General features: G+C 35.9%; 1 protein-coding gene across 1 annotated transcript in view; it reads left to right on the top strand.

The window, feature by feature from the left end:
* Nucleotides 1-19,292, top strand: part of ALG13 (ALG13 UDP-N-acetylglucosaminyltransferase subunit) — a 63,020-nt gene that overhangs the window by 5,792 nt on the left and 37,936 nt on the right. The window contains 7 exon segments of the mRNA XM_043570803.1: nucleotides 14,627-14,660; nucleotides 14,663-14,779; nucleotides 14,781-14,813; nucleotides 14,816-14,998; nucleotides 15,559-15,642; nucleotides 17,716-17,766; nucleotides 18,497-18,543. Of these exon segments, the coding sequence (XP_043426738.1) occupies nucleotides 14,627-14,660; nucleotides 14,663-14,779; nucleotides 14,781-14,813; nucleotides 14,816-14,998; nucleotides 15,559-15,642; nucleotides 17,716-17,766; nucleotides 18,497-18,543 (549 nt within the window).

The raw sequence follows: 19,292 nt of genomic DNA on the forward strand, positions 1-19,292 counted from the left end.
TATAAATTAATAAACTTCTACATCTATAGAATGTATAGAAAATTTTATGGTGTGAATGTTAGCATTTGGGTCCAAATCCTCATCGCAATTTAGTAAATTCAGTAGATTTTTACTTAATCTTTTTATTTTAGTAAAGTATTTAGTGAGCATTTACAGGTTTTATCTTAAAATTCCCAGTTGATTTAGAATCATGAAAAAAATGAGTTAAATCTGAAAACTTTGACAAGAACTTCAAACGTAGTTATTGGTTTGGTGGTCCTAGAATAAAAAATGAAGCAGTAACCAATTTGTAAAGACATTTGAGAGTTAGCGTCTTTACCTTTATAATTTAAGGAAGAAAACTTTAAAAAAAAAGAAAAACAAAAATGAGTTCTGTGAAATATACAGTTTAATAATTATCTTAAAAAGGTGATCAAGATTAAATATCAAGTCAGTTGATCTATGGTACTTGGAGAAACTACTTTCAGTGGAGTGGATGTAGTCCCTTCTAAAATCTAAATAGGAAATGACAAAATAACCTTGTTCAGTATCAAAGCTTTATTGGTTTGAAAAGAGTAAATCAAAGGACTTAGGCCAATAGGACTTGCTGTTATTTTCTAAGGGCCCTTCTCACAGTGGTATTGAAGCATTTATTGTAACAACATAGAGCAATTTATAACTCAGTGTACTTACAAGTTTTACAAGCGAATATATGATCTGATGTATATAATGGGCTAAATACATGGCTTTTAGGTTCATGTAGCTCAAGATCGATACATTATGAAATTCTGATGGGAGTAAGTAGTCTTGAGTCCTGTAAAATAAACTGGATTATCTGTAAGTGTTCATAGTTTTCTGGGAGAAGTTTTAGATCTACTTCATAAAAACAGCATACGCTATAAAGACATACTTTCTATAACGTTATTACAATATATTGACTGTTCTAAACATTTTACTTGGGATGCTCTACTTAATGTTTTTGTAGATTTATTTTCCTGATTGTTTTACTTAGGCTAATATTAAAATAAATTCTTAATAATAGTAGAAGGTGGTGGCTGAGAAATACTCTGGGTAGCAGGAGGAAGCCAACTTGGATTAAAATTTTGCTGAGAATAATCTAAAAAGTGAGTAATAATCTACATCTGCATAGTTGAGAATTCACAGCACCATAATAGTTATATATTGATATACTGATATTACAGGAATAATAATTATATATTGATCTTATACTAATATCACAGGAGAGGCCCTTTTCAAATACACGGTGAGGATTTGACTTTCTGGGCTCTTTTATAAATGTGCTTCTCTAATTTGAGAAAAATTATGGCTTAAAATGTATTTTGATCACTGAGTCTGGCTATTTTATGTCACGAACCATAGAGAATTCTAAACAAAGGGTCTACTCAAACATCAGACAACTGTAAAGTAATATGGCACTCCAAAGCCTCTGTTTTCTTTCCCACAAGAATATATAACTCAGATTCCATTATTTCATTTAGCAGAGGCTTAACCCTATGGTGTTATTTGTGTGTAGTGATCTCCCTTGACTGTATACCTTTGTGAAATTTAATATCCATTGTTCGGCTTAAAAATCAAAAGGTATCTCAGAGTCATTTTGATTTGACAGGAATTCTTGAAGTCATCTAGTCCAATCCCATCATTTCTCAGATGAGGAAGGCCAGAGGTTACAACTTGTCTAAAATAACAGCCTTTGACGGAGCTGCCGCTAGAAGCAGCTCTTTGACTCCTGGTCTTGCGCTCTGCCATAAGAATATATGTTGTAAGCTGTTTGATTCTTTATAGTTGTTTGCCTAGTGTTTAGTTACTTTAATCCCTTCCAAGGAGAGTTTTGTTCATGTATTAGAAGTTTATTTTAGTAGGAATTTCACACTTAATTGCGTTTCTCTTTGGGGTATAATCTTACCTTGGACTTAGAAAACTGATTTCTGAGTTTGGAATGTAGCAAACTACCATGGGTAGGATTGATACCAGATTGAATGAAGACTTTAAGACAAAGAATTGTAGGTTCTTGGAGTTGGAATAGAATATTAAGCATACGTACTACAAACTTTTTATAGATGAGGGAAGGGGCTTCAGATAAATTAATTGCCCGTTTACCTATTATTGGTCCTTATGAAAAAATTAATGATAATCAAGATTCTATTTGGAATGTTTGCTTTGAAATTCGTTTCGTTTCATTACCTGGCGGGCTTCAGGTTCTTGAAATCAGTGGAAAAGTGGAATGTCGTTTTATATTTAATAGTTTTCTGTTAATGGTATTTAGATTTCTAGAGTAACAGTTTTCCGTTAGAGATACTTAGATTTCTAGGGATGGGGAAGCAAAAGAAAGTTCAGTATTTTGAGAAACTCGTATCATGGATAGGTTCAGAAGTAGACAAGTAATGGTAGAAAGTTGCTGTTGTTAGATGAAAAGTGATGTGAGGTTATAGGACGACCCTGGGAAGTAAGGAGTATTGATGGATGCTTATGATTTGGGAGGAAAGACAGCTGGAAGGATTTGGTGGTGGGTAAGACAGCACAACTGATGAACTTGATCTGAGATTCTGGAACATTTAAAGGTATAGTTGACTCTAGAACAATGTGGGCATTAGTGCAAGACCCTTGTGCAGTTGGAAATTTACATGTAAATAATTTTGAGTCCCAAAAGACTTGACTAATAGCCTACTGTTGACTGGATGCCTTACTGATAACATAAATCATCGATTAACCCATGTTTTGTATATTATGTGTATTACGTACTATATTATTAATGTGAAGTAAGCTAGAGATAAAATGTAAAGAAAATTAAGGAAACTACATTTACCATACTGTACTGTATTGGAGAAATCTGAGTATAGGTAGACCTGCACAGTTCAAATCCATGTTGTTCCAGGGTCAGCTAGTCATCTGAAAATACTGTCAAGTGTGTGATTTTAGACACTTTGGAACACTACTTTGCTTTCAAAGGTAAATCATGTAGATAAAAAGCATAGTATAAAAGTGTGTACCACCACTTTGATAGTTTGAGGAAGAGTTTTCCAAGACTAAAGAAAGTCAAGAATGACTTGTTAGGTATTTTTCGTGGCCCTTCTTTATGGTATAAGCACTAATCTCATTTGTTCAAAGTATAAAATTTTTGGAGATGACCCAAAATCTGCATACAGTCTTAAGAAATGAGATGTATGGGCAGGCCTTTTGAAACTGATTTGGCGGAAACATTTGGAATGGGTCGTCCAGATAGTTGTGTGGTAATCTGTTTTCTGCTGTATAATTAATACTGTATTTTTTGTGGGGGCGTGGGGAAAGAATAATAGTTAACCCCTGTTGCGTGATTAGTATGTATCAGGTACTATTTTAAGCCGTTTACAGATACAAGGTCACTTAATCTTTACAATGACTCTCTGAAATAGTTACTCTCCCATTTTGGGAATGAGGAACTGAGCTCAGGATAATGCAGAAAGGAAGTTTTATGCCACTGAAGTGTCTGATGGACTGGGAATTTTAATTAGAATGGTGATTTCCATTGTATTTCCATCATTTATGGTGAGAGAGTAGAATGAAGTCACAGGATTGTTCTAAGGAATTTTGATTGTATGATAACCACAGGTATATAACCTTTTTTAGTTTTTACATCATTATTTAAAAGCATACTGATGTGGAGAAATTCTCCCAGGTGATTGCAAGTTACTGGCTCTTTTGTTTTCTCTAAATACTTGTTTTAGGTTCTATTTTTGGTCCTTTTCTCTTTGTATGTTTTTGGTATTTTCATCACTCCCAGAGCTACTATTGATGTTCCTATTTATATCCCCCCAACTCTGATTTGGGCTCCTGAATGGTACTTCCAGTTGCCTGTAGGTCTGTTAATTCTCTAAGCACAGTAAGCTTCATGTGTCCCAAACTAAAATTCTATTCCTTTCATCCTTCTGAGATCTTTGCCCATATTGATGGTGTTACCATTTAGTACTCCAGGCTTATTATCTCCAACCCTTTATATCTGATTGATCACTAGGTTCTCTTGCTTAGCTTTACTTCCTAAATAGCTCGAGCCCATTTATTTATTGGCTCATTTAGTATTTTAACATAAATGCATGATAAGAATCTTTTTGCACTCAAGATGTGACTCCTGCTCTGGAGGAACTCTTCAACAGTCTATTTGAGGAGGAAGTGTCTTACTTATTCTCAAATCCTTGCCTGAAGCACAGGCTTTCCATGAATGATAAATGCCCTTTCTCTCATGGTCTTGATTAGGAAACACTGTAATCTTGTACACATTCATTTCCTACAGTCTATCTAGGATGTCTGGTTCATAAGAAAGATGTGGTCATCACATTGTATGAAGTTTGTAGGATCAGATATTTACAGGAATGGCATCTAAAACAGTAGTGCTGATCTGTGTAATATTCTAATGGTATTTAAGGATCTGTCATAATGGTACCAATTGGGAATTTTTGGTAAAGGGTGATGTTAAAAATCAAGAGGTTTATTAAAAGAAGTAGCTATGGTGTGTTCCAGTAAAAGATTACTTTGAGATTTAGGACAACTACCAAACATTTAATTCCTTGTTAAATGGTTAACTCTTTACATGATTATTGTAGCACAGTCTTTATATTGAATAGTTCTTTAAATTCTCACAATTTTTGTAGGTGGCCAGACAGCAGGTGAGCAAACCTAGCTTGCTTCAAATAGAAATGAAGAATATATGCTTATTGACTTTGATCTTGAGTCTTGAAAAATATTTCTGGGTCTTTTAGACCATTAAATACCACCTATTTTGGTATTTCTCTCCTAGCTCTTTATTGTGTTTATGAATTTTTACTACATCCTAGCCAAAATTGTTTTGATTGATGTGATCATTTACAACTATTGCTTTTTTTTCTACTGACACTTATACACATCTTGCCATGAATTTCAGGGAGTTCTTACAGGTACCTTGAAGGTTCCAGGTTAAGAATCCCCAGACTGAGGCCAACTTCTGTATTTTCATTTGTTGTTCATTAGTGTTCTGGTGATAACTACCAGACTCCTTTTTAATGGAGCCCTCTGATTAAATACAGTAAACTTAATAATTCCCAGTTTTATGACATATCAGTTATAAACTTATCAAGTTTAACACCTACCAAACACATTTCGCAACTACTTTTAATATTCTGTTAACTCTACATAACCCATAATGTCTTGTGTAGCACTGTTTCTAATTGGTAAAAGGAACTAAATGGATTTTTTCATTTGTAGTAATTATTTTAGGATCTGCTAGATTAGGCTATTTGGTGAAGCAATACAGTATTATTGTACCTTATTTACTGTTACGTGTGCTTTTAACATTTGTTTGTTGAACTCTGATAGTCACTGTTGGAATGATGTGTGTGTGAGACCCTATACTGCATCATTTTACTGTTCATTTCTCCTTCTTACAGAACTTATTGGTTGTTTCTCTATTTCCAGTGTGAAGTGGGTGGATAATACACTCCCCAAATTTAGGAGTGAAAAACATTCTTAAGTCCTGGGCCTAAGTAATTTTCTGGATCTCAATTTTCCCATTTGTGAATTCGTAAAACTAACTTCCTTCATAGGTGATTTATAAGACCTAAAACCAATTGTGTGGCATGTTTGAAAATAAAAAATGTCATTGAAATAATACATTTTCTCGGTTAGAGTTTTTGTTTTAAGAAGTAGGAATGGACTTAGATTTCCTTGAAATTCACAGTATATACTCGTAAGTGATACAGAAAGCAAAGTCCTCACTGAATTTCATCTTTGGATTCTAGTCAGTCTCTTCATAGAGTTCTAGTTAGAGAATAAAAGATTATTTAGAGATTTAAGTAAGTGCATCAAAACAAGTGTGTTCTGGTCTTTATTCTCCATGTTGGTAGACTGTTAAGACACTGTAAGGAACTTAAAGTCAAAAAACAACCCTTAGTATTTCTGTGCCAGTATAACACTTTTTTTAAGCAAAGTATTACTTTCCTTTTTTTTCTAATCCGTTATTAGAGTGCTTTAGATGCAAGTGGGGAAGAGACAGAAAAAGCAAGTGGCTCTCAGTAATGTTTCTTCTGTTTTGCATACCTGAACAAGGATCACTGCTCTGGGAAATCAATTCTTTATGGTCTCTTTTCTTAACGTTTGAAGAAGAGGTTGAGTAAGGTCATGTGGCCACATTTTGTTTTGGAACCATTGTGTTCCCTTTCCTCCTAAATCCCTGCTTTGCTAATTTTGTTTAAATGTCCACTATGGAAAGAAGTGACAGGTTCTAGTTTCAGGGTGCTGTTAAAAATGCTTACCGTTAATATTTTTCAGTAATGAAAAACCTCAGAGGTTCTGTAGAGTTGAGCTATTTCCCTTAATTGGCCCTGTGTTATCATGGTACTAAAAATGTGAAATGATTTAGTACTAAGTGTTTTTTTTTAATACTTATTGCCTCTCAGCAGCTTCTTTCCCAAGTTACATACATGTGATTGTCATTTTTATTTTTTCCAGTTTTAGATAATTGACAACATCGTAGAGGTTTAAGGTGTACGACATAATGATTGAATACATGCATATATTGCAAAATGATTACCACAGTAATTTTAGCTAAAGCCATCATCACGTATAGTTATAAATTTTGTTGCCTTTAAAAATCTCAGTCAGTTTATTTCATTTGGTGAGGTAAGATTTATTCATTTTTATGTGGGCCAACCACATAATTTGCCAGGATAATAGGTTAATCCCCGTATAGGCTGTTTTTATGGTTAATGTTGATCACAAAGTTGACCATTTAAAGGGAGGGCAAATCTGTTCTCCACCATTGAGTCACCTATAGCCAACAGTTTCTTAGACCTGAAAAAGAGCTTAGACATCACGCAGCCCATCTTCATTTTATAGATGAGGAAACTGACTAGAAAGTGGCATAACCAAGTTCATAATACTCCATTCATGGAACCATGTTGCCTCTCAGTAACTAAAACAGAAACTCTGAAGCATCATGACATACATACATTCACAAGCGAACCATGTATGTCACAGATAACATATGCTTTAAAAATTTTTCAGGCATGTACCTCATTTAACTGGTTGAAACAGGAAAGGACTGTTAACCTTAGAACTGAAACTACTAGTATTTGTATGTTTTACTACAAAGAATTTCCTTATTTGATCAGTGAAGAAACAGTTCTAGCACTTATAAGTCACATTTTCAAGTTAAATTACAATATAAAAAGCAGTAATTATAAAGTTAAAGCACATCAGTTTCTTGACAAGTCAAGTAATGTTAATTATTACAAGTTATTTTGATTTACTTCAATTTATTTTAATCTGTAACCAGAGTATATAGTACCTAATAGTTTTTAAGGCAATTATTTTTTGTTCCATTATTTTCAGAATTGAAAGAAACTTCATCAGTGTTGGGGAAAGCACCTCTGGGGAGTTATATTTGAACTTTGGCTTGATTTTCAGTAGAATCTAGGTGAAACTGTTCTGGTTCTTCTGTTTTGTTTTGTTTTGTTTTGTTTTGTTTTGTTTTGTTTTGTTTTTTTGACCAAAGAATTTCTTAGTGAATTGTTTTGTCAGGTTGCAGCTGACAGCATTCAATACTTAAGTACTTTGTGCTAAGCACTGAACATTCAGTATCTTTTTAAATTTTTTAAAAATGTTTGTTTATTCTTGAGAGAAAGAGCACAAGTGGGGGAGGGCAGAGAGTGAGAAAGACACAGAATCTGAAGTAGGCTTCAGGCTCTGAACTGTCAGCACAGAGCCTGAGGTGGGGCTCAGACTCACAAACCTTGAGATCATGACCTCAGCTGAAGTAGGCGTTTAACTGATTGAGCTACCCAAGCACCCCTGAACATTCAGTATCTTCTGTGGTTATTACAGCAACCTTAGGTTTAGATCACAAATTTGTACAGCAACATTTTTCAATCTCTGTAACAATTTAATAGCAGTAGTTATTGTGCATTAAAAACTGTTGGCAACTTGAATGGTAAAGTTCCCTGCCATTCACTTTGGATCTGGCTTTTCCCAAATCTTTGGGAAGATTTTTGGAGAATCTTTGTACTTCTACAAAGTACTTTTCCCTATGGAAAAGGCCAGGTCAAAATTAAGCAGATGATTTTAGCATTCCTTAGAGCCTTTACTGCTAATGGGCATTGTGAACCTCAAAGATTGGATTATAGTGTGCAGGGTTTCCAGAAATATTCACCTTGAAATTCTTTAGGAACGCTTATTAATAACTTGTGAAACAACATTGAGAGCACCAAAGTGTGGTCCTGGACCAGCAGCATCGGCTTCACTGGAGAACTTGTTAGAAATGCACGTTCTTGGGACCCACCCCAGACCTGCTGAGTCAGAACTCTAGGCATGGGGTAATCTAGTTTATGGAGCCCTTGACTTGAAAACTACTGTTTTAGAGGTTTACAGGATTGGAGTAGTTTGCTGTAGAAGAATACTAAGCCAGGGTGCTGCCTGGGTAGCTCAGTTGGTGGAGCGTCTGACTCTGGATCACAGCTAGGTCTTGGTCCTCAGGGTCTGGAGTTCAAGCCCCAAGTTGGGCTCTGCATGGGGTGTGGAGCCTACTTAAAATAGCAAGCCCCCCCCCCCCAAAATAGTAAGCCACTTGAGATTTCAAGTGCAATAGATACTTTGAAAGGGCAGTATTAAATAATATCAAGTGGCTGTTATATACAAGATGGAGTCTACTATTGTCCCACAGGTCTTTTTAAAAAACTTCTGTTGTACTGATTTGGGGAATGTAACCTGTACTTAACCACCTCAGAGCCTTTGTTCATTTTTTCTTTTTTTGATATTCGATTCCTCTTTATAGTTATGTAACAATCAGTGCATAATTCTAGTCCTAGTATTGTTAATGACAGGATGTGAAAACCTGGAGGTTTTAGAATTATTTGAAACGTGCTGCTTCTGCAAAATAAGGGGTCCCTTGTAGCTATAAAATTCTATTTCCCATTTACTTTCCCAGTTTATTATGCTATTTCTTGCTCATTTACCAAATATTTTAAACGTTTTTTATTTAAGATAATAAATGTAAGTAGTATAAAAGATTAACTATAACTAGTTCCACAAGGTGTATAATAAACAGCAGTTCTGCGGTCCACTTCTCCCCATCTGACTCTGCTTTCAGTAGTTGACCATATTGCATGATTTTATGTTTTATAAGTGAATATGTTCAAACTTGTTTTCATTTGTTAAATATCACCTATAGACTTGCTAATGTGGAGGAGGAGGATTTATCTTCCTCTTTTCTTCCATAGTAGGAAGTCTGTAGATGATACGTAAAAAAAATTTAGTTTTCTCAGTTCTTGTGAGATCTGTTTGCAGTGTTGACAGGATTACTTAAGTACAGTATTCACATCTGAGTCCTGTAGTCCACATTCATTGATTACATTCCCTTTTCTATAAAACTAACCTCAGTTTTAGTACTTTCATTTGCTTATTTTTCCGTTTTTTCCATAAAAATATTCCCACACTCTCCAGAGGTTATATATCTTTTATCCATAACTTTCATTATTTATTTCTGAAATGTCTGCTGGAGTTCTTTTTTTCTTGTGTGTGTGTGTGTGTGTGTTCTGGAGTTCTGTGTCCTTTTATGTGAACTGGTTATTCTCTAGTCCTGCTGAATGTGTGTGTCCTGGGATTTCCCTTTCACCCTTATCTTAGAAATCATTTTGCTTCTCTCTTGCAATGAATCTTCTGTTTCTAGGACTCTGCCCCCATACCCCATTTTGTGGTTTAACTTCTTTATTTTGGTTTCAAATATGCTCCATAACTTTGTAGAAAGGAGGTAAATTGTTTTAATCTTTCATGTTTGAAAATGCTTCTACTCTCCCATCTGATTGATAGCTTGGTATAGAGTTCAAGGTTGGAGATAATTTTCCCTCACATACTGAACCTCATTGTTTTCCAGCTTATAGTTATTCTGAGAAGTTTATTGCTACTCCTATGTGTGATCATTTGTATGTGACCTGTTTTTCCTCTTTATCCCCTGACTTCAGAAATGTCCTGTGCATTGCTGATCATCTTTTTTGCTTTTATTGTTCAAGCTACTTCATGGACCCTTTCATTCTAAATACAGGTACTCCTATCCTGCAGTGCTACAATTCTCCTTTCATCATTATCATCATCACCATCATTTCTTCCCCTTATACTTTTTATCTTTTGGGGGGGCCTCCTTTTGGTTAGATGTTGGCCATCCTATAGTGACCCTCTAATTTTCTTGGTTTTTGTCTTCATTCTCGTCCATTCTGTGAGCTCCTCAACTTAATTCTGTTTTTCTGCTTTTTATTTTTCAGTTGAAATACAGCAAAATTAGCATTTTTCTTGTATAGTTGTATAAATTTTGACAAATGTGCAATTGTGTAACCACTACCACACTCAAGATCCAGAATACTAGGGCGCTTGGGTGGCTCAGTTGGTTAAGTGTCTTGACGTTGGCTCAGGTCATGATCCCACGGTTTGTTGAGTTTGAGCCCTGCCTCGGCCTGTCTACTGTCAGCACAGAGCCTATTTCAGATCCTCTGTCCCCCTCTCTCTCTGCCCCTTCCCTGCTCTAGCTCGCTCTCTCTCGCTCTCTCTCTCTCTCTCTCTCTCTCTCAAAAATGAGTAAACATTAAAAAATTTTAAAAAGGTATAGAATACTTACATCATCCCCATTTATCCCTTTCTGCCATCCCTTTGTAGTCAGCCTTTTCCTATAGCCGTAACTATTGCCAGCAACTGATCTGGTTTCCCTTTCAGTAGTTTGGTCTTTTCCATTATGTCATAAATGCATTCTTTTAGTATGCATTTAATACTGAGAAGTATTCTGTTGTATGGATGTGCTAGTTTGCCCATTTACCAATTGAAGGATATTTGGATTGTTTCCAGTTTGGGGGGAATCATGATTATGAATAAAGTTGCTATAAACATTTATATACAGGTTTTTTGTGAGCTGAAGTTTTCATTTCTCTTGGGTAGATAACTAGAAGTGGAATTGTTGGGTCATGTAGCAACTCTGTTTAACCTTCTAGAAACTGCTAAACCAGTTTTTAGAGTGGTTGTACTATTTTATATCACACCAGCAACATATGAGAGTTCCAGTCGCTCTGCATCCTTGTCAACACTTGGTATTGTCAGTTTTTAAAAAATTTTAGTCATTTTAAGATGTATGTGATGGTATCTCATTTAAAGATCTACAAATGGCCAAGAGGCACATGAAAGATTTTCAGCATTGTTAGCCATCAGGGAAATGGAAAACAGAACCACAATGAGGTACCACTGACACCCACTAGGATGGCTATAGTAAAGAGATGGACTGTAATTATGGATAGGTTGTGGAAAAATGGGAGCCGTCATACACCATGAGAACGTAAAATGGTGCAGTTGCTGTGGAGGACAGCCTGACAGTTGTTCGAACGGTAAACATTGATCCAGCAAGCAACTCCATTCCTAGGTGTTACCCAAGAGGATAGAAACCTGTCCAAACAAAAACTTGCACATGAATGTTTGACAGCATTAGTCATAAAAAGCTAGAGTGGGAACAACCCACATTAGTTCTAATGGATGAATGGATAAATAAAATACAGTATAGTTTAACTATAGGATTGAAATACTGATACATGCTACAACATGGGTGAACCTTTTATTTATTTTTTTTGGTGCATAAAAGGTTTTATTAAAGCATGGGGACAGGATCCATGGGCAGAAAGAGCTGCCCATGGGTGAACCTTTAAAACCTAAGTGAAAGAAGCCAGTTACACAGGACCATATATTGTATGATCCCATTTATGTAAAATGTCTAGAATAGGTAAATATAGAGAGAAAGTGGATTGGTGGTTACCTGGAGTTTGTGGGCATAGGGGGTTAGCGGTTGGTACGGGATGTGGTTACATTTGGGTGTAATGAGAATGTTCTAAAATGGTGCCGATGGATGCACAACTCTCAATGTACTAAAAATTATTGAAATTATACTTTGAATTACAGGGTATGTAAACTAAAAAGCTGTTAAAATGATCAGTTTTAAGTGTACAATTCACTAATTTTTAGTGAATATACAGGAATGTGCAGAAACAGATTTGGAACATTTTTTTATCACATCAAAAAAGATCCTTTGTGCTTGTTTGCAGTCAATACCTATTCATATCCCAACCACAGGCAGCCCTGATCTGCTTTCTGTAGATGTGCTTGTTTGGTATATTTCATATAAGTATAATCCTATCTCTTTTCGAATCAACCCCCTTTTGCATCTAGCTTCTTTCACTTAGGTTTCAGTTTCTCCACATCCTTGCTGATACTTGGTCTGTGTATTATAGCCATTCTCGTAGGTGTGAATTGATACCTCTTAATGGTTTTAATTTGTGTTTTCCTAATGATGAATGATGTTGAGCATCTTTTTAGCTTAGTAGCCATTCCTATATCTTTGGTAAAATGTGTAGTCAAATTACTTGGGCGTTTTTTAAAAAAATTTTTTCAACATATATTTTGAGAGACAGCGTGGACAGGGAGGGACAGAGAGAGGGAGACACAGAATCCAAAGCATGCTACAGGCTCTGAGCTGTCAGCACAAGGCCTGACACGGGGTTTGAACCCACAGACATCAAGATCATGGCCTGAGCCCAAGTTGGACACTTAACCGACTGAGCCACTCAGGCACCCCAAATCATTTGGGCATTTTTTAGTTGTATCATCGTTTTACTCTTGTTGACTTGAGAATTTTTTTTATATTTGTGATACAAAGCTTTTTAGTCAGACGTGTGATATATACTGATAAAACTTTCTTCCAGTCTATGGCTTGCCATTTTCATTTTCCTAACAGTGTCCTTTGTAGAGCACAAGTTTTTAATATTGATAAAGTCCAATTAATTTTTATTATATCTAAGAATTCATTGCGTAACTCAAGGTCTTGAAGATTTTCCCTTATGCTTTCTTCTGAAAGTTTTGAAATTTTGTTCTACATTTAGGCCTTTGGTCCATTTTAATTATAATTAAGTTATAGAAGATTAATTGTATAAAGATGAGGTATAAAGACCATTTTTTTCTATTTTATATATGGATGGGATTGTGCAGCACCATTTGAAAATAGTGTCTTTTTCTCTGTTGAACTGCTCTTGTACCTTTGTCAAAAATCCGTTAACCATATTTGTGTGGGTCTTTTCTGTGTGCCCCCTCTGTATGTTCCTCTCTTTTTTTCTTTTTTATTTCCGTATCCACCTTTTTCTTCTGTTTTCTTCCTCTGTTTCTTTTTGTTTCCTTGTCTCTAATTTTTATTTTATTTCCTGCTCTTCTATTGCTTTTCTGGTTCTCTTTTTCTTCCAGTTTTCCCTTTGATTTCCTTCCTCAAAATGAAGTATGTGGATTTGTACTAATTGAAGTTTTATGTATTTATTTTTAGTGTAAATAGCGATAAATGTGAAGAATTTGTATTCTTTTCTACAGGTAAAAACTTCCCAAAATGAGTTAACTTTTTCATTTATAACTCTTAATTTTTCTCAATGAATTTGTGGCCTTAGAAAAAGATGGTGATCCCTCTGTCCAAACCATGTTTCATGGTTTTTCAAAAGGCATAATTTCCCTAGTGTTATTGTTTCTTTAAAAAAGAAATTAAGGTAATTCAAATTGATATGCTAAAAGAAGTCAGGATTTTACTTGTTTTTTAATCATGCTTTTATTTCATTCTTAAATTAGAAGATTGATTATTGATGCTTTTCCTATAGGCACGGTGGTCATGATTACTACTGGATCCACAGATATAAGAAAAACAATTTTCAAAGCAGCTTAATTAAGGAATTTGATTTTGGCATTTAATAAAAAGGAGACACTTGACAGTGGAATCAAGTAATGCAAGTGATCAGTTCTGTTTTTGAACCTCACAAATACGGTCCTGTTTACATTGGTTTTCTTAGACTCTAGAGTAGTTTTCCCAGAAAAGTGCTCTAATACACTGAAATGTTGTTGGTAAGACATTCCTTTCATGCTGTTTAATTTAAACTTCCATTGTTTTCATTTTTTAAGAAACCATTTTTGCATCGTCTCTTTTTGTTAATGCTCTACAATAATTTGAGGACATTAGTCAAGAATTGTATCAGTGTTTCCTAGCATAGCTAATGGATTTAGTTTCTGTGATCCTAGCAGAGGGTTATTATTATATAGGAGAACCAAATGAGAAAATTACTTAACTCCCATACCGGAAGTATCCAGAAATCTGCTTTGGCATTTTACTTGCTTGAACTGTGATTTCTGCCCCTATAGATCAAGGGAGACTCTTGCCCTCCCCCCCCCCACACCAGCCTATGTAGTCTTTAAAGGTGTTCTTAATACAGAAGCTTACTAGTTATTTAGGTTTAGAATATTTTTCTCTCATCTCCATGAAATTATGAGAGGAGCAGGGAACTTGGGCGAGAGACCTTAAAGCGATATAATGTGGGCCAGGCTGCATCGTACACACCTGAGCCTTGTTGCAGTCCCTTTGCAGCCTCGTGCCGCAGTTGCCCTGAGTTAAGCTGCAGACTCGACTTCCTTTTGGTCCCAAAGCTCAGCTGCTTGTGCATACTTCTCTCAACCTTGGGCTCGTTGCGTAAATCCCATCCTTCCCCAACAAGGTAGCTCCGCAGGTGCCTTCTCCCATGTCTTCTCAAGTCCAGTTCTCTATTCCTAGGAGCATCGGCTCTTCCTCTTCTTTTCACAGGGTCCCGACTTGTACCGGGCGAGCCAGCCCTTTGCTTCTCCTGCTCCTGAGAAGTGCCAGGATTCTACAGCGCTGACAACTGCCTTCTCATCCCTAGACTCTGGGCTGCTTTCCGGATACCTGCATAAGCAAGCCCTTGTCACTGCTACCCATTCCTACCTGCACCTTGCTTTTTCCTTCTTGCCGCATTTGTGTTCCTTTCTCCCCATCCTCACCCCCACCCCTGGCAAAATGCATAAAGGATGGAAAAAGTACTGCGGCCAGAAGTCTCTGAATGAGACATCAATGGATGAATATTTAGGCAGCTTAGGGCTGTTTCGAAAGCTGACTGCCAAGGATGCCTCTTGCCTCTTTCGGGCTATTTCGGAGCAGGTAAAAGGAAAATATGTATCTTCCCTATACTGAGTTTTCAGGGTTTGAAACATGGCACGCTACTGTAGCTAGAAGACCTGTAGCCCACCAAAAAAAAAAAAAAATCCCCTTTCTCTTCCTAGTAAAAACTTCCGGGTCTACCTGGCACTTACTAGCTTGGTGTAGGCCTTTGCTGATCAGTCCAAATATATTGCTGTGCCTTTGCTGTCTTTTCTGTTCTCTAAATGCCAGTTTGGAATGTAAGAGAAATAAGGATGGGATTACAGAAACTTTGAAATGAATCTTGATCCTTTATAAGCAGCCCTACTTTCTCTAAATTTTATGCCTAAGGAAACCTCATAGGCTGTGCCCATGAGTAGAAAAGGGGTGGGGGTGGTAAGACCAAACCATCTCTCCCCAATCTCATTAAGGGTGGCAAAAACATTTTAGTAAGGTCAGGACCTAATTTTCCCATGTCCTACATATGTTTTGAATAAGGTGGACTTAAGTGTCCAGTTCATCATTTTAATTTGATAGCTATTTCAAATGACTTGAGAGTGAGCTGGTCTTTCTCTTTTTAGTTGTTTTGCAGCCAGGTCCATCATTTGGAAATCAGGAAGGCTTGTGTCTCCTATATGAGAGAAAATCAACAAACTTTTGAGTCTGTAAGTAGAACACATAAGCAAGGTAGAGATGTCGGTAGAGTGTGTAGTAAATGGGAAATGAATTTTGAGCTGTGTACATGATGAAAATTATGTCATGCAATTTCCTCTCAATAGCAAATACTTAATTTTCAGCTGCCTTCCCTTTAGCATACCTCTAGACCTCCAGAATTAGACTATTTTGTACTCTAATTGAGAATTAAGACAGTTCGTCTGCATCCTTCCCACTACTTTCTGCTCCCCATAGACCTCCCCAAACCTCCCAAACCCTAAAACGTTACATTTTGACTAGTGTCCTGTATACTACATCCATACCACTGTTCCTCGAACAAGTAATCATAGTTCACAAAGAGTTTGGCTATGTTGATATTTTAATGTATACTTTCAAATATGTACAAATGGGAAAACCCCTCTGTTCTCTTAATTCTGTGCACAATTCTTGAGCCAATATGAATAGTCTTACAAAACCTAATTGTAAGGAAACAAATTAGTTCTAAACATTTACCTTTTCATGTGACAAACTGGTAATAGGTACTCTGCCACTAACAATTGGCTTTAAAACAACTTTTAGAAGACATTTTGCATACTTTGAAGTATTTGAATTCTTATTAATGGAATGAGGTTTTATCAAGGTCTGGTTTGAAGTGTGCCCTCTTGTGAGGCTTTAAAAAAATTTTTTCAGCCCTTCCAGTACTGTTTTCTTCTCACTGTATATTATGGGCATTAGCCTGCTGTTCGAGGTTTACTCTTAATTTTCTCAACAGGTTTCAGTGAATCTTAAAACTGTCAAGCCTTCTTGACTTTAAAGCTTATTACCTAGGTTAAAGTTAATTACAGTCTTTACAACACCTGGGGAAAAGATTATTCATGAATTACTTCAAATACAAGACCATGGTGTAAAACAGTGCATCTCAAGTATTTTTGTGCATACAAATCACCTGGGGATCTTGTTAAAGTGCAGATTCTGATTCAGTAGGTCTGAGCTGGGGCCCAAGATTTCTGCATTGTTAACAAAACTCCCAAGTGATGCTTGCTCTTGTTCCTGATACAGTAATAGTAACCTTGTTTTGAGTAACAAAGACTTGTGTAAAATTTTAAAACTTACATGGATAAATCTCAGAATAATCATGCCAAGAGAAAGAAGCCAGACCCTCCCCCAAAGTGCATACAGAATATGATTTTCTTTATATAAAACTTAAGAAAATGCAAACCAGTCTGTAGTGATAGAAAGCAGATCAGTGGTTGGAGGTTGGTGTGAGTTACAGAGGGACACAAGGAAACTTGTGGGGGTGATGGATATATTCACTATCAGAATCGTCATGATGGTTTCGTGGGTGCGTACATGTGTCAAAATGTATTTGTGCCATTTAAATATGTGCAGTTTGTTGTCTGTCAGTTATACCGCAAGCTGTTTAAAAAGGGATTGAGCAAAATTGAAACTTGATCTTCAAGTCCAGTGATAATATATACATGAAACTAGACATATATTCTATTGCCCAAATTGACTTTTACTTTTATTGAGGTGTATTTTACACACAAATAACATTTACCATTTTAAGTTTGGCATTTTCAGTTTGGGCAATAATACATAGTCCTGCAACTGCCATTGCAGTCAAGATATGGAACATTTCTATTACCCCAAGAAGTTCCCTTGTGCCCTAGGCTTTTCTGAATCTAATGAAATTCCCTTTAAGTTCCTCAGTTTAACTTTGTAAATGCATCTCTCCTGTCAAAATTTAAAGTCCTTGTGATTATTGGGTTTGCATGATTTATGAAAATTGTCAAGTTACTTAAATTGGCATTTCAAAAGAAACTCAAAAGCATTACCATTTGATGAAATGCACTGGTATGTGGATAAGCCAGGACCAATTCCTAGGACAGTTTTAAAGTCCAGCTTTTCTCCACTCATAACTTTTGTGTATGTGCAAATCTTCTTGAGGTGCTGTGCAAAATAGTCCTTGAATACCATAATTGTTGAGCTGAACAAACACCCATTGGAGGGTAATATTGCAGAATATAATCAGATTTTAGTAATGCTATGTATTTGGTTAAGTCAAGTTTGTTTTATTTTTGAAGTATGTGGAGGGATCTTTTGAGAAATACCTGGAACGGTTGGGAGATCCCAAGGTAAGATCAAATACGGGGGTTTAATCTTTTCAGAGTATTTGGAATAGTAAACCGAAGTATTCATTCAGCTGTGTCGCCTTAGCTTTAGTTAGACGCAACCTATTTTCTTAAGTAGCCAGCTGTGTTGAATCAAATAGTTCTTGCAAAAGTTTCGAAGCTGGCAATTGACCTATTTTGTGTTGAATGTTGAGAATTCTATGTCAACAATTTTATCATCCATAGACTGCAAACAGGACAAGCCTAAGTCCTTTCACTTTAATGGGGGAGGAGGGATGGCAATGAATGTTACAAGAGGTCATTTGTTACATTTTTTATTCAACAGTTCCCCTGATTTGTAGTTATCCTTTATGTGGGAGTAAGCTTCATAAACACATATTTAATTAAAAATAATTTATGTGATTAATTCCATAGTTCTGGACTTAGCATTTACTAAATACCTTGCTAACTTCATAATCTTAACACTAATTCCATTTTTATTGTGCCTTTTAAATCTCTCCTATTAACTGTCCTTGTTACTTCATAGTTGACTGAGAAGGTCTTTAGGACTATTAGTTTCAGAATAAGTTTATGTAAATGAGTAACACAATATCTTAAAACAAGTTATAGTGTGTTCTACAAATTCTTCATTTAAAACGTCTCTAAGCATCCAAAATAACTTGTTGAACTTGCAAAACTTTTACCTGATAGCTACAGAAAGTTTTTTAAAAGTTTATGTACTATTTATGTTTAGGAAAGTGCTGGCCAGCTGGAAATAAGAGCTCTTTCTCTAATTTATAAGTAAGTTAAATCTTTTTTTAAAGACTGAGTGCATACGTGTCATTGTGTGTAAAGTTTCTATTAAAGGCTCTTTGGGATTTGGGAATGATCTGTAGAATGAAGATGTCTAAGTAAAGTTAATTTGTGTTAACTTTTGGGTGGAGAGCCTCTAGAGTTTGTGTCCATTTGAATGAAATAAAGGACTTTAAGGAATGCTGGTATTCCTGTAGAAAATCAGAATGTCTATCTTAGACTTCTTGTCTGTTTAACTTTGTGCCCCTTCAATGCATCTTTAGTGGGGCAATATAGCTTCCAAGAGGGTAGAAATTGGTTCTTGAAGACAAAAAGATGTTAGATACTATAGTGGTTTGTAGTCCTTCAGAGGGTTACGGTACATAAGCAGATATATGGTATATCTCTGGTATTAAAATTTCATAGGAAAATTAAAAATAAAAAGGCTCTTTAGGCACATGATAATGAACATTTTGAGAAACACTGCTCTATCACTTTGGTCCCCAAAATAGCAAAAGTGGCATTTCTGGAAGCTGTGGGGTTGCACAGAACTATTGAAAAATACTTCTCTAATGTAGGATAGAGGCTAGTGGAAATCTTGTTCATTTGAGGAAGTTGATCTGTACATAAGATTTCCTTCACAGTTTTTAGGATGGTGAGATGGCATATACCTTGGTATAGTCTGAATCTTCTGGTTATGGGTACTCATTCAAGTTAGTGTTTTGCAGTCTGCTCATTTCTCACTAAATCCATCAAGA

This window comes from Prionailurus bengalensis, chromosome X (assembly GCF_016509475.1).
Source record: "Prionailurus bengalensis isolate Pbe53 chromosome X, Fcat_Pben_1.1_paternal_pri, whole genome shotgun sequence".
Taxonomy (NCBI): Eukaryota; Metazoa; Chordata; class Mammalia; order Carnivora; family Felidae; genus Prionailurus; species Prionailurus bengalensis.